The sequence below is a fragment of the Alligator sinensis genome, unplaced genomic scaffold, assembly GCF_000455745.1.
Source record: "Alligator sinensis unplaced genomic scaffold, ASM45574v1 scaffold288_1, whole genome shotgun sequence".
NCBI lineage: Eukaryota > Metazoa > Chordata > Crocodylia > Alligatoridae > Alligator > Alligator sinensis.
Window position 1 is genome coordinate 3,757,994 of NW_005841876.1, and position 14,816 is coordinate 3,772,809.

Below are 14,816 nucleotides of genomic sequence, written 5' to 3' on the forward strand. Positions count from 1 at the left end.
TCCAGAGAGATGAACAGAAGGAGAGCCCAGTGTGAAGGCACTGGGACTATGAGGTCCAGTGGGGAGTGAGAGTTCCATGTGAGATTGGAGCTTGGGTCCCAGTGTGAGGCACTGGAGGAACATAGATGCCATCTGCAAGGCATGGGACATGGTAAAGGGGAGGTCGGAGTCATGTATATGGGCCCTTGGCATCAAGGCAGGTAAATGGGCAGCCTCCTGCCTTATTGACATCTTCCAGTTGTTATCATCAAGGCGTGGCAGGAAAGGTACGGAGGCAGTTTACCCTGAAGCAAGTGGGTGGGCTTACATTTAGACCAGCCCTGGGACACCCACCGGTGGCTGGTGTTGCACCTTGTTATGCTGTTGCCAAAGTATTAGCAGGAATTAATGATTCAAAAAACAACTTTAGGTGAAAAAGCATAGCCAATATGTATGGCATCCCCTGCCAGGTCTAGGAAGTTCTACTGTGGCCTAAATCTCAATTTTTAATAAATATACTTTCTTCTAGATTGAAGAGCTTCATTATTGCTAAACAATACTTCTGTTGGTCTGTTAGTAGTAGCATGTAGTAGAGTTAAATATTGATAGGCCACATCACAGAATAATATTCTTCAGTTTAATTTTTGTAACAATATGTGTTGAAGCTGTGGTAGATTTGTTACCATACAGGACATAGTTAAATATATTTGGTGGAAAATATTCACTGCCAAGTAAAGCAGCATTATCAATTTCCTCTTTCTCCTGCATTGAAAGAGACAGGGGGAGCAGACAGTGCAGAATTTCCTGGTATGTTTTAAGAAAGCGGGGATCCATTTCCCCTCCCTTCCTTCCTATTGTTCTTTGTTTATTAAACGTGAATCTTCCTGGGAGTTTTCTTTTAAAATATTTCTGCTTGCATCTTCTGGGAACTCACTTTATCTTTGAAGGGCTTAGCTCTGTTCTGTGCAGTTTTCAGGGTGGAGGGGAAAATGGAAATTTCAATTAAAGTCAATTAGTGAAAAACTGTTCCTAGTTGATAACCTGGTATTGGCATTGATATTTCCATCTCATTTGCTGGCATCAGCACAGTGCTGGCCTCAGGGGAGTAGAGGAGGGGGGAGATGCAGGAATAGGAAGTGCACTGAGTGTCAACATTAGACTTCTGCCTGGATGAATGCTGATTTGTAAACTTATGAAGAGGACCTTGAAGTGCCCTTCTGCAGTGAAAGCCTAAAATACCACCTTGCAACTACAGAACATCTCTGCACATGAATGAGAAGCATCTGAATATATAGTGGGACAAGTTACTTGTATGAACAATTCTAAAGCTGTGGGATAGTGAATGCTGTGGAAATGAACTGTCTCAGTGGATGTGGCTATTTGACTTTGGTGAAAAGTGCATAAGGTTGTTTTAAAAAAATAGGTGTTGTTTAACAGGGGTTTTTTTCTGAAGGATTTTTCTGCTAATCTGACCTACTTAAGTGAGAAACCTTTTTTATGAAGATAAGAAAACAGAGAATGTATGCATAATCAAGATGTTATATTTTCATAGCTAAGGTGTGAAACATTTTTGGAGTGGAAAGAATCTTGTAGCTTCAGCTAGAAATTATCTTGGCATTTTCTGGCAATAGGGCAGAATTGCAGGAGTTTATTAATCTTCTCTATTGTAAGAATGCAGCTTGATTCCTGAGGAAAAGCACAAACAGTACAAATAAATGACCTGCACCTGTTTCCATTTCTTCAAACTTCTATTACTTTTTCCATCCCTTCTTGATAGTACTTGAATATCCCCAGGATTGGGAGTATTCCAGGAGAAATTTTGTTCTGCAGTTGGCATTAAAAAGGAGCATCTTTTCAATGTGATTTAAGAGTGCAATTCTGAAGAGCACTAACTTTTTTTTTTCGGTGAATAATTTTTTGGGGGAAGATTAAGAAATACATCCATGTCTCTACACGGACTTTTAAGGGAAGGACAAGAAGGTCATTCCAGGATCCTAACAAGATTCAGCCAAATCCTTCACAATGTCTCATCCATAGTACTTCGTTCCATTCCAAAGAGACGCTCTCGAAATAACCCAAGTCCAGCATGGTCTGGTGAGGTGACTTCATTTTTGGAAGGGGGGGGAGGGTGTTTTGCAGCTGTCATTTCATTAATCATTACATTCAAAGCACTTGGATCCAAATTATGGTTACATGTAAATAGTATTTTTGCAATTTTCTTGTAAATTATATTTGAAAAATATGAATTCAAAAGTGAAAGTCACACTTATGAAAAAAAATGATTCTATTCTGGAAGGACTCTGAAAACAAATTTGGTTTGAGACATCGGCTAGTCATTCAATCGTGCTGATAAAAAACGTGTCTAAATCACTGAATATAACAGGTATTTTTACTTTTTGTTATGTCTTTAAGAGCAATAAATGATGTAATGTTTATAGCCAGTATAATGACTGCTGTAGTGGTGGTAGGAATTAACATTTCTTTTTATTATATACACATCAAAATCCAACAGGTGTTCTTGAATCTGGAATTTTGGGGAGAGTTGTGTACTATATACTGTTCTTGAATAGTGTTTTCCCTCTTTTTCATTTGTCAGTATTTACTGGAAGTAGTAAACCCCTTATGAGACCTACAGGTACATAAAAAATATACTGGAACCCATACATGTGATTTCCCTTTCTGCAGTCTCAGGTGTGTTATACAGTGGATACCCAGAGATTCTGGGGTTCTGTAGGCTTATGACAGGCTTGCTTATAGTCCTCTTCTTCTAGAGACCTTCAATGATTGGTTCAGTCAAGGAAATATAAATAAAACCACCTAGAAAATCTGGTATAAAAGGACGACCTAAATTGGAAGAAATGCATCTGTTTTACTGTACTCATGGAATCACTAGGGTTCTATAAAAATTATATGGGACACAGCAAATTTTAAGATTTACATACATTTATTTGATCATATAACTTACTTTTGTATATATATAGAGAAAGGAATTGTATGTGCATGCACATTTGTATATACACTCAAATATGTATATTCATGTATAGTAGCAATGGTAGGCTAAATGTTGCTAATGTAAATGATATATACAATATATGGATGTTTATTAAAAATGTATTTTGATTTTATTTTTCTTTAAAATTATTTGTTTTGACAGGGTTTTTGGTTGTAGCTGTATTGGTCTAAGGACATAGGCAGGCAAGGTTCTTTGAGTGATATCTTTTATTAGACCAACTGAGTAGCTGGGAAAAAAAGTTTTAGGCAAGCTTTTGGGCGCAGTCACCCTTCTTCAGACATAAGGAGTCTCTGCTGGTCTAAGACTCCAAGGAATGAGAGAAGCTAAAAGTGAAACAGGATGTCAGTGAAAATGTAAATAGGTAGAAATTAGAAAGACAAAAGGTAAAACAAGTAAGCAAGGGGGAAGCAGGCAGGGAGAAAAAGGCCAAAGGGAGACAGCAGTGATAAAATACAAGGTAGAAAGAAACTGTCAGTAAAAAAGGAATTCGTAGGAGATCAGGAAAACAGAAATGAGGGATATAGAAAGTGTGACAGGATGTCAGTGAAAATATAAATAGGTAGAAATTAGAAAAAACAAAAGGTAAGGGGGGGGGAAGAAAGCGGGGGGGAAAAAGACAAAGGGAAACACTATAGTGATGACAATACAAAGTAAAAAAGAGAGGTTCTCAAAGAAAAAGGAAATGGTTGGAAAACAGAAGGCAGAAAAGTCGGGGAGGAGCTGTTGGGCAGGGCTCCCTGAGCTGCTAGGGGATGCAACAGCCAAGGAGGTGGGAGGGGCAGGGTGCTGAACACCCCAGGGTCCCTCCTCCAGTGATTGTTTAACCGGAGGGTCAGGGTGGGGTGAGGTGGGGTGGGGTAGGGTGGGGGCTTGGGCAGGCTGCCTCTGCTGGTGACCGCTGCAGGGTTGTGGCCTGGGTCCAAGGGTGCCAAAACCCTGGTCAGCTCTTGCATAAAGGGCATGGTCTTGTGGGCATGACTGGACCAACGATTGTAGTTGGTCATGGCCACCCACCGTGCCCACAAGGCCTTGATCTTAATGCAGCACTGTTGTACCTACCAGGAGTGCCCTTGCTCCTGCATACCACCTGACAGGGCCCACCTTCCGTGAGCTGCTTCTGCACCTCTGCATCCCCCTCAGAGCAGCACAAGGTTTCCAATCTCCTCCTGGCTCCAGCTGGGGCCCTGGGTGAAATGCTCGGGCGTGTACACCGGGGGGCTCCAGGCCTCGACAGGGAGGACATGCTGGTGGTGCATCCTGTGCTGGCTGTCTGGGCCCCTGCATGGCTGTCTCTGTGTAGTTGGCCCTGGACAGCAGCACTCAGCACAGAGGCAAGGCCAGGGACTGGGAGCCATGTGGCAGAGGCAATGACCCACGGGACCTGAAAACACAGGACAGACTGCTGGGGGTGAACAGCAGCAAGAAGCAGGTGCTGGCCCTGCTGCCAGACACAGACAGTAGGGCTGTGCTTCAGGGCATTGCATCGTACTTCAGGGCCTGAGACGACTGTCAAGTTACAGTGTGTTCCAAGCTGGGTACACCTAATATGTACATAGAATGTTATTTGAAGATATAATTACAAGCAGTGAAGTTATTGGAGAAAGCTTATTTGTAAAGTCATTTTTGTCCCACCTGTTGCTTTTCAGGAACAAAGTTCAATTGCTAAGAAAGCAATTCATGTATCAAGAGTAGTATGGTCTGAGCACAGGAAGGGAAAAGGTGAAGGTTTCCTGTGAGATTCTGTCATGACGACTCGCGTACACATTTCTGTAGCAGAAATGAGGAGTTTTTATTTTTTCTCAGAGTGGTGTTCTTGGTTAGATTCTGTGGCCCAGGGTAAGTTAACTGCCAACTTAACTATATCGTATAACTATATAAGTCTCAATCTTTTATAAGTATATGTACAACCCCTCTAAAAAGGGTATGTGACATATGTGACTTGTGCATGTATTCTAGGAAGAATTTTGAATTTAGCCTCTTGTTTCATGTAAGCCACAAAATGCATCTTTGAACTGTCTTTCCTGTAGATTTTATAGTTCATGCTTTAGTTCTTGAAAATATATCAATTTACCAAATGTATATTGCTTGAGGTGTCTAAATAGCTTATGGTACTGATCAGAGTTACAAAAATCCATACTCCAAGCGACAGCAAAGATTTTTCCTGGGCATATACTCAAAAAATATTTTAGGACCTAAGTTTTTTAGTTAAAAAAACAAAAATAGGTTTCTAACAATTTCATTTCATAAAGACTGGATCATTTGTGCTGTTGCTGTTTAGAGCCTTATGAGGAACAGTAAAGCCTGGAAAAGCAAAGAGCAATTGCAGAGGTAAGTACCAGAACAAAGCAGTCTGAGACCCTTCCTCCATTCCCAAATTTTTGCAGCAAACAAGGCAGAGATACCTGGGCATATTTTGTGAGAAGGAGGCTCCTCCTCCCAAGCTGAAGGTTTTCTCATTTCTCAGACCTATAAGACAGAGGCTGATACAAAACACAGAGCCCAAACGGGATATGGGGACATACCCCTGTTATGGATCCTTCTGCTTTCTAACACCCATGGGAGAAAGTGGTATGTTCTTACCTGAGCATATTTCCGAATCAGTATTTAATAATGTGATGTTTGATAAACTGTCTATGCTCTCTGGGTGGGTGCATGGATGGGTGTATACATAAATAGGGGATAGGAATGGATGGAAGTAGTTAGAAATCAGAAGCACAAGTGATAGAAATATTGTGTAGGCAACCATAACTCTTCCATTTCTTGCTTTTGAGGGCTTAACTTAATAACCTTTTAACCTCTTTCTAATATTGTTTACAGTTAAGCAGAAAGTTGATCAATACTACATTTCAGTTAAATATGGCACAAAACTGACTCTTAGTATATAGCTTTACACTTGCTATCTGGAGTGCCCCTAGCAGCGTAACCAAAGTAGCATAGACCTCAGTGCAATTTACAGTGTTGCAATGACTGCCTCATTTCAAGTGCAGTGACATGACTTTGAGGAGGCAGTGGTTCACAACTGTAGTCCTTGGGCTCACAGGTGCAAAGTGATTACATTGATAATGGAGTTTAATGGGTTTTTTTTCTCATCTCTAGATCACCAGTAGCAACAAAAAGTTATTGCCATTCAATAGTTATTATATTCTTAGGGGAAAAGGTTCTCTGATCTCAGTCCAGTTTTTAGTCTGACAGTGGGCATATCACAGAACTAATACCAGAATTTGCATTCCTTGATACAGTCAAATAGGAGATCGATATTTCAAAAGCCACAAAGTCCTATTTATTCTCTTGCCCCAAATCAGCATTCATAGAATAATACAGAAATGGTTAGAGAACTGCAACCTGTTTAGTGCTTGTTCTCTGATAAACAGAGGGCAAGTCTACATGTGCGCTTTACTGTGCATTAAACTAATTTAATGTACAGTAAAGTGTCACCATCTATACATGCAATGCAATTAGCATGCAGTAGAGTCATTTACTTTGGTGTAGGATAGTCCTGTCAGACACCGGTACTATCCTAGGCTGCTTGTACACACCACAGGGATTTACTTCAGTTTAGTTCTCCCTAAATTGAAACAGTAGATTTTTAGAAACACCATTTCAATTAAGGGAGAATTAAACCAACTAAACCCCTGTGGCATGTACACAGGGGTGGGGGTCCAGTCCTTACATGCCTCTGGCAGCAAGGGAGGGGGCAAGCTGCCAGTGGGCTGAGTGGTCCCTGAGCTGTGTGGGGAACCCCCATGTGGCACCCGCCCACTGGCATCCAGCCTAGGCAGTCCTGGGGGCACCGCAGCCACAGAGGGAAGCACCGGGCCCCTGCACAGCTTAGGCAGGCAGGCTCTGGGGAGGGGGAAAAAAAAGATCAGGCTCACTGCTTTTTTTTTTTCTTCAGTAGAGCCTGCCTTCACAGGCTGCCACCAGGTCTTACAGCCCCTGAGCTGCATGGGGCCCACCAAGCCCCAAGCACGTCAGCTTTCAGCTGTGCACCGTTGCACTTTGTTAGGTAGCAAACTAAAACACCTCATAGGTGTTTTATCCTGCTACATACCAAAGTCATTTAAAGTGGAATACACCGCCGAGTGTGCAAACAGCAACGCTATTAAAGTGGAATACATGGCCAAACGTATAAATAGCAAGACCATTAAAGCGCTGCAAAAGGACATTTAAGCTGCTTTAAGGCCAATTTTGTGGCACATGCAAAGGCCCCCACACCGCAGCAAAGTACTGCACTTAAATGCATGTGTAGATGGTGACGTCGGGATTAGTTTACTCTGGCTCAAATTGAGCTGAAGCATATTCAGTCACATTAACTGCATGTTTTCTGCAGCACCCAGAAAACATTGCCTAGAATTGCCAATCCAACAGCTTATATGAGTGCTACTAATTTACTCAGTTTTTACCTTCTGGAGACTATACTGTTTTGATTTGTGATACTGGAGGGATCAAGCTTTATTTCTATAATTATTTTTTTTTTCCTGGTGTCTCAGTGTAGATGTCACTTTCAACATTTAAAATTTTGTAATTGGTAAAATATTCACAGAAATGAGGAAAACAACTTTTAGTCTTTTTGAAGCATTGAAAAGACACTGTTGGACACACGTTGTGACAAACAAAAGAAATATCTAAAATGGATAAATGAACAATGGATTTCTGTGTTTGCTATTGCATACAATGAACAATTCACTGGTAATCTTTATAAGAAAGTATATAAGAAAATAGCTTAAAAGCAGAAATAAGAAACTGTAATGTGTGAAAGAATTCTGTCTTTCTTTTGCAAGTGTCTATTTTTGTTTCCCAGTTGCTTACATTTTGAGATATTAACACCATTTTTACAGATGATCAGCTTTGACTGAACATTATTCCAGTACTGACAAACTTGTTAAAATATGAGTCATATTCTCTGTTCTCTTTTTCTTAAATGCCAGGGAGACTCCAGTTTGGGAAATTTACAAAGCATCTCAGAACAGTTAGTGGTTTGTAGGCAAACAACGAGGATGCGATGCATTACACAAAATTATGGAAAAATGGCAGAACTTTTAGAAGCTGTGTTAATATCTTGACAATTATTATGTACAATTTTATTTTAGCTCATAAATAAAGCCTCCTTTATAACAGCAGTCATGCTGTTCCATTAATTTTCACAGTGGGGGCTAAATAGTCCAAGAGTTCATAACAGGGGCTGATATTGTCTTTAAATTATAAAAATAAATTTAAATGCTACAGCTTGGCACATAGCTTCTATATAAAGTAATTCTACTTACAAAATATATATCATATTTTCCTGCATACAACATGTACCTTCTCCCCAAAATGCAGCTTCTGGAAATTGGAGTGTGCATTGTATGTGAGAAATGTATGTATATGCAAGAAATATAGTAAAAGCAGTTTCTGCTGCTTACTGTGTGAAACTGAAAAGATATTGCCTGACTTTCTTTATGGCTTCAGTATTGAGATACTAGCCTCTCAGGCTGCTATTTTAATCCAGCCTGATGACAATCCCTCCAACAAACTGAATGGGGTTCTAGGTCTGATGTTACTTTTCACTGAAGCGTTCCAATAGTAGTTTAATAGAAAACTCTACATAACTGTCATCTCGGTTTCTCACCTAAAAAAGCTACATGAGTTGCTACTGCTAGTGTGCATTTCCTTTATAGTCTAATGTTGAAATTTGAGAGAGCTAAAACCTATTTGTGGCAGTATCTGTATTTTATATATATATATAAGTTTTGACAATAAACATTTTGAAAATATGCTGTTAATTGTATGCATTGAAAATCCTTTCTCCAAAAGAAATGTACCATAAACTAATAACTGCAACTTTTGACATTCGAAAATGTGTTCATCAGCGGGTTCATCAGCGGCAGGTCATGTCAGACCAACCTGGTGGCCTTCTACGATCAGGTCACTAAATCATTGGATGCAGGGGTAGCAGTGGATATAGCCTTCCTGGACTTCCGGAAGGCTTTCGACACTGTCTCTCACCCCGTTCTCATTAGGAAACTGGGGGACTGTGGCGCAGACACCCACACAGTCCAATGGGTCGCCAACTGGCTAGAGAGCCGCACCCAGAGGGTGGTAGTGGATGGGTCCTTCTCGGCCTGGAAGGACGTGGGCAGTGGGTTCCCGCAGGACTCGGTCCTCGGGCCCGCCCTGTTCAACATCTTCATCAGTGATTCGGATGAGGGGGTGCAAAGCACCCTGTTCAAATTTGCTGATGACACCAAGATGTGGGGGGATGTGGGCACAATAGAAGGGAGCAACAGGCTACAGTCGGACCTTGACAGGTTACAAGGATGGGCGGAGGAGAACAGGATGGGGTTCAACGCAGACAAGTGCAAGGTGATGCACCTGGGGAGGAACAACCGGCACCATACCTACAGGCTGGGGAACTCCCCTCTTGTCAGCACGGAGGTGGAAAAGGATCTTGGAGTCATTATTGACTCCAAGATGAACATGGCTCGGCAGTGTGGGGAGGCGGCTAGGAAGGCCAACTGTACCTTGTCGTGCATCCACAGATGCATTTCAAGCAGGACCAAGGAGGTGATCCTCCCCCTCTATGCGGCACTGGTCAGGCCGCAGCTGGAGTACTGCGTCCAGTTCTGGGAGCCGCACTTTACGAGGGATGTGGACAGCATCGAGAGGGTCCAGAGGAGGGCCACTCGCATGATCAAGGGACAGCAGGGCAGGTCCTATGAGGAAAGGTTACGGGACCTGAACCTGTTCAGCCTCCAGAAGAGAAGGCTGAGGGGGGAATCTTGTGGCCTGCTATAAACTAGTCAGGGGGGATCAACAGGCACTGCGGGAGTCCCTGTTCCCCCGAGCGCCGCCAGGAGTGACCAGGAATAACGGTCACAAGCTGGCGGAGGGAAGGTTCAAGTTGGACATCAGGAGGCGCTACTTCACGGTCAGGGCGGCTAGGGTCTGGAACCAGCTTCCAAGTGAGGTGGTGCAGGCGCCCACCCTGGGGGTTTTTAAGAGGAGGTTAGATGACCATCTTGCCGGGGTCGTTTGCCCCCAGTACTCTTTCCTGCCATGGCAGGGGGTCGGACTAGATGATCTGCTCAGGTCCCTTCCGACCCTAGAAACTATGAAACTATGAAAATGGAGACTTTTTATTTGATTAATCCTTTCCATAACTATACTTTTTAAATTTTCACCTAATAAATTATGTTAATAGACAGTATCTAGATGAATAATGTAATAGGTAGTTATCTTTTTGTACTTTCTTAGCTGCTGAAAAATATAAACCTGTATCAAAGATGAACCTGGAAATTTTGTTTAAAGTGTTTTATAGCATTTTTTTTTCTTATAGAGAATGTGTCAACAATATGCAAAACCATTATTTACTATCTGGGTAGACTTGTTCCCAGACCAGGAATATAGTATTATTGAGGTTCCTTATCTACAGTGTTGTTTTAACATGTTGCTTGCAATCTTTTATATTAGTTGAAAGTCTTTTCTTACTGTACAGCAATGCATTGTGTGGTGGTTCATGACTACTTCCTCTTACCAAAATTACTGATAACAAAACCCCAGATGTTTATGAAATACATTAGACAAACTTCCAAAGGTTATGAGGTTCAGTTCACATAACTTGGTTAGGGAAACTAGGCTGAAGATAGCAAATTTTCGTATGAGACTTCTACTTCATCCTTATTCAAACTGGACCAAAAAAATTCTACAAGACCATCCCTTATATTTCCATGGAATACTTCTGTTTCTTTTCCAAAATGTTTGTTGAAGATTCACACAACCTTAATGGGTTTGTTTCTTATTCAGAGACCTTTTTTCAACCCCCTTAAAAGATTGTTTTGGATAGTTTTTTGTATGATATTATACCCAATTTATATTTTTCAATCTGATTTTTGGTTTTGCTACGTCATTAGTCATGTTGGTTGATGCTTTCCTAAAATCAATAGGCAAAAATCTGTTGATATTTTATTTTTAAAACCCAATCTTTAATACAATTGACCGCAAGGTTAGGTTAACTTGCCTGCATGAATCAGAACATGTTATTGCTTTTGAGCAAATTAATTATTTCCTTTTAGTGAGAGGTTAAAGTGTGTTTTGGGGGTTACTTTTTATATGCTAAGAGGACTTTCATATAGGGCTCTTCAAAATGTTCTTGTCCTTCCTCCTCTCCCTCCTCCACATGTAAAGGTGAGATTGTTTGAGATGGAACGTTATCAGTGTCAGTGACACTTGGCTTAGCCTTATTTTTCAATCAGGTTTGGATTTGTCTCTCATAACTTTGAGCAGGATTTGGATCCCAGTGTGAATTAGCTAGAACAGGCAGTTGGATTGTAAACTATGAATTGTTATAGTTTTCTTTTACCAAGAAATTTTGTAGAACTTTTAGCAAAAAATCTGAGTATTTATGTATTGAGTATTTGAGATTTGTGGATTTTGATTTATTTATTTCACATTTCCATATATTCTGGGAAACTCAGGGTAGTCAAGAATATAATTTGTTTTAAAAAATGTGTGAGACTACTGATTGACTGACTGTGATTTGTGATTGCGACCCTGGTGACAGGTTTGGATTGTGGATGTCTAAGATATCATCCCTGAATCTCTGTAGTAGATGAGGTACATTCAGTAGGAATAAATAGGAATTGAAGGTTTTGTTTGTCAGAGGCCTGGGATGTTTGTCAGCTGATGGTCCAACAAAGTGCATTGGCTCTTTGGGCACAGTGTGAACCCATTAGCTTCCCGGTCTTTACACAGAGTAGGAGTGAGGAGCTGGATGGGTCTTTCATTTTCATCTTGTTTCAAGATGAAAATTGTAAATATGTCATTGTTCTTAAATTTTTGTTAAAGCCTCAAGTTGTCTGCAATTCTGCAACTGGAAAATTAGCCTCTAGAATCTCAGCTTTAATAATGATATAAAACAAATAGGTGTTTTCACTTTAAGTTGCCACATTTAGCTGATGTACTTACAACCTCTGTAGGATCCAGTGGTAAATAATGGTAAGTAGGGACACAGCAGAGGGATGATAGCAGTGCTGCCAGGGACTGCATCTTCTTTGAGCGTCTAGGTTGAACTTCCAGCTATGAGAATGTATTATGCTTTTCTTCTCCTAGATAAAATTGTAATGGTAGTACTTCTGAGATTTTTATATGAATTTAACTTTAAATATTCTTTTAGATATAGTTTTTGACAAGTTGTTGTTTTTTGAGTGATGAAAAAATTACACTTTGGAGCTTTTAATGTTTTTCATATGTAATAAGAATAGGTCATTCTTTAAAGCCTGAAAATACGAACTCCATGATATAAGTAAAACCATCAAATTTTTGCACACAGTTTTGCCTATAAAATGATTTGCTGCTTGAATCGAATCAGACATTTGAAGCACTTCAGAGGCATGTGCTGAATAATGATAAAGAATACTGATTTATTTCCTCAAAATGTATTTAGTTCAACTAAATGAAATATGTCTCTTGCTATAAAATCTTGTCATGCTTCACAGATGAGACAATTCAGAGACGCAACAGAATGCCCTGTGGCAGAGAAGCTATCAGAGGAGCAGAATATAGATCTAGTCATCTTCTTTTAACTCAAGCAGTGAAACAGCACATTTTATCTTACAAATAGCTTCATGGAGGTTGCCTTTCTTCTTTTGTAACTTGAATTATAAGGGTTATGGGGTCAAATTGAAAAAAAGATTTACTTGTATCATTATTAGACAGGAACTAGATCATGGGCCAGATCTGGCCCATGGACCTACCTCCCCCACCACAGCCTGGATCTGTGTGTAGCACAGGTCTTGGACCAGCTGGAGCAGGCACTACATGTCGCATAGTCCCAGACTGGGCAGAGCAGGTCCTGGATCTGGCATATGGTGGGAGACCCACAGATACTTTCCCCTGCATGCAACATCCAGAGCCTGCTGTGGCCAGCCCTGGAGCAGGAGCTGTGTGCAGCACATGTCCCAGACCGGCCAGAGTGGAGCTTGCATCCCAGACCAGCTAAAGTGAGTACCACAGGTGCTGGATCTTGGGACTTGGACTGGCCCTGGGAAAGCACAACGTGTGGCACATGTTCCAGACCTTGGGCACAGGGTAGATCCAGCATGGGCCAGGGTCAGCACTGGGGGCTGGATGATTTGGCTTTGCAGGCTGGATCTGGCCTGCGGCCCTTATCTTCGACACACCTAGTCTACGTCACTAAGACCATGATACACAAAAGGACTTAAGCAGATGTTAAGTATCTAAGTCCAAGAGCGCAATCCTCCAAACCCCACTTGGCCCCCTTAAACCTCTAAAAGTCCTTAGGTGCTCATGTTTTTGCTAGTAGAGTTTGCTTAGATCCATGGGGTGAATCCAGGCAGAGGTGTGTGGGGTGTGGGACAGGTGCTGCTACATCCCTCTTTAGCTATGCCCCACATCCATGGTAAGTTCTTTGAGCTTCCCTGCTTGTCAGTGTGGCTGCCGAAGGCAGCATTGGCACAGCTCCAGAACCCAGGAACTGAAGACCACTGTCACTCACCCCACTACCTATCCTGGCCACCACCTTAAAACAGTTGAGCAACTTGTTGTTTCTATGATTGCTAAGCCAATTTGGGTTCCTGAAAGTATATGTCCTTGCTTGAGTCCCCTGCAGGGGCACAATTTGGTATTTGTGCTCTGAGTATGCCTAACATACATCAACAGGATTAAGTTCAGCACCAAAGAACAGAAAGAGTGACTTTCATCCAAAGCCATAGAGCAAGGGGAAACGATGAGGGTGTGCACATTTTATAATCATCTAGTTATTACAACAGAAAGTGGGGGACCAGAGTTAATTGCTTTTCTCAGCTTGAAAAGGATTCAAATGTATTACCCACCACCAAGGAGGGTGTCTTAAGCACCAGGGTAGAGGCTGGGCTGGGTGGGGGCATTTTCTTCCTTCTTGCTGAAGCTGGGGCATAGTGCAGAAAAGAATTCAAATTTCTTTCAGCCGTGACTAACATAATCCTGATCTCTGCTCCCACAGCTGTCTCTGTACTTTATCCAATGACAGTTTAATGCAATGGTGCTCACAGGTTTGGCTCTGTGGTCCAGATCAAGCCTTGCACTGCCTCTGCCCAGCCAGGATCAGGCTCCAGGGGCCCTGCACACCAGGATTGGGCCCCTGTCACCCTGTGTACCTGATCTAGTGCACAGAGCCACAGCCCTTGTGACTGCGTAAGATCCATGGAGAGTCCTGTGGGCTGGATGACATGGCACTGGTTCACAAGCCAGGGGTTGAGCACCCCTGGTTTAAGGCATAGATAGTCCTGACAGTGGGAAACAGAACTCAGGACTCCCTGCTCCCAGGTAAATGTCCTAACCACTAGCCTACATAGTCTTGCTGCCTTGTATGCTCTTTCCTTGTGGATCTAAGCCTAATTTGGCTAGGAGACGGGAGTTAAAACTCCAGCTCCCATGAGCAGTGCCAGGGAATCTTCAAAAATAACAAATGATCAAGTGCTTGGTTTTAAGTCTTATCCATCAGAGACACCCCTGAAAACATGTTTTCTACTAACATTACACAGGACAATCAGTCTAGTACTCTATCTACAGTGCTACTTACTGCACTCCCAACTTCAGATTACACAAGTTTAATTTTATACCTCCTTAAATTAATATTAATAACTTACACAGCACATGATTCAGGAGCAAAGGGCTATAAACATTGGCAACATAATTTTTTGGGGGGCGGGGCATTGCTATGTTAGATTGCTGCTTTATTTCAGTTATGCACCAGTCCCTCTCTCTCCTTATGTGAGCACAATCAAACCTTATCTGGGAAAGCAGTGTTTTGTGCGAGCTCCCTGTTAAAATTTTTCTAGTGCATTCC

The 14,816-nt window shown here is 41.7% G+C and overlaps 1 protein-coding gene across 2 annotated transcripts in view; it reads left to right on the forward strand.

Moving 5' to 3' along the window:
* Positions 1-6: 6 nt before the first annotated feature.
* MCF2L (MCF.2 cell line derived transforming sequence like) overlaps positions 7-14,816 on the forward strand; it is a 157,654-nt gene continuing 142,844 nt past the window's right edge. For both annotated transcript variants that reach the window (XM_014527886.2, XM_014527887.2), the window contains exon 1: positions 7-2,073. In XM_014527886.2, the coding sequence (XP_014383372.1) occupies positions 1,923-2,073 (151 nt within the window). In that variant the 5' untranslated portion in view covers positions 7-1,922. The remainder of the gene's footprint in view (positions 2,074-14,816) is intronic.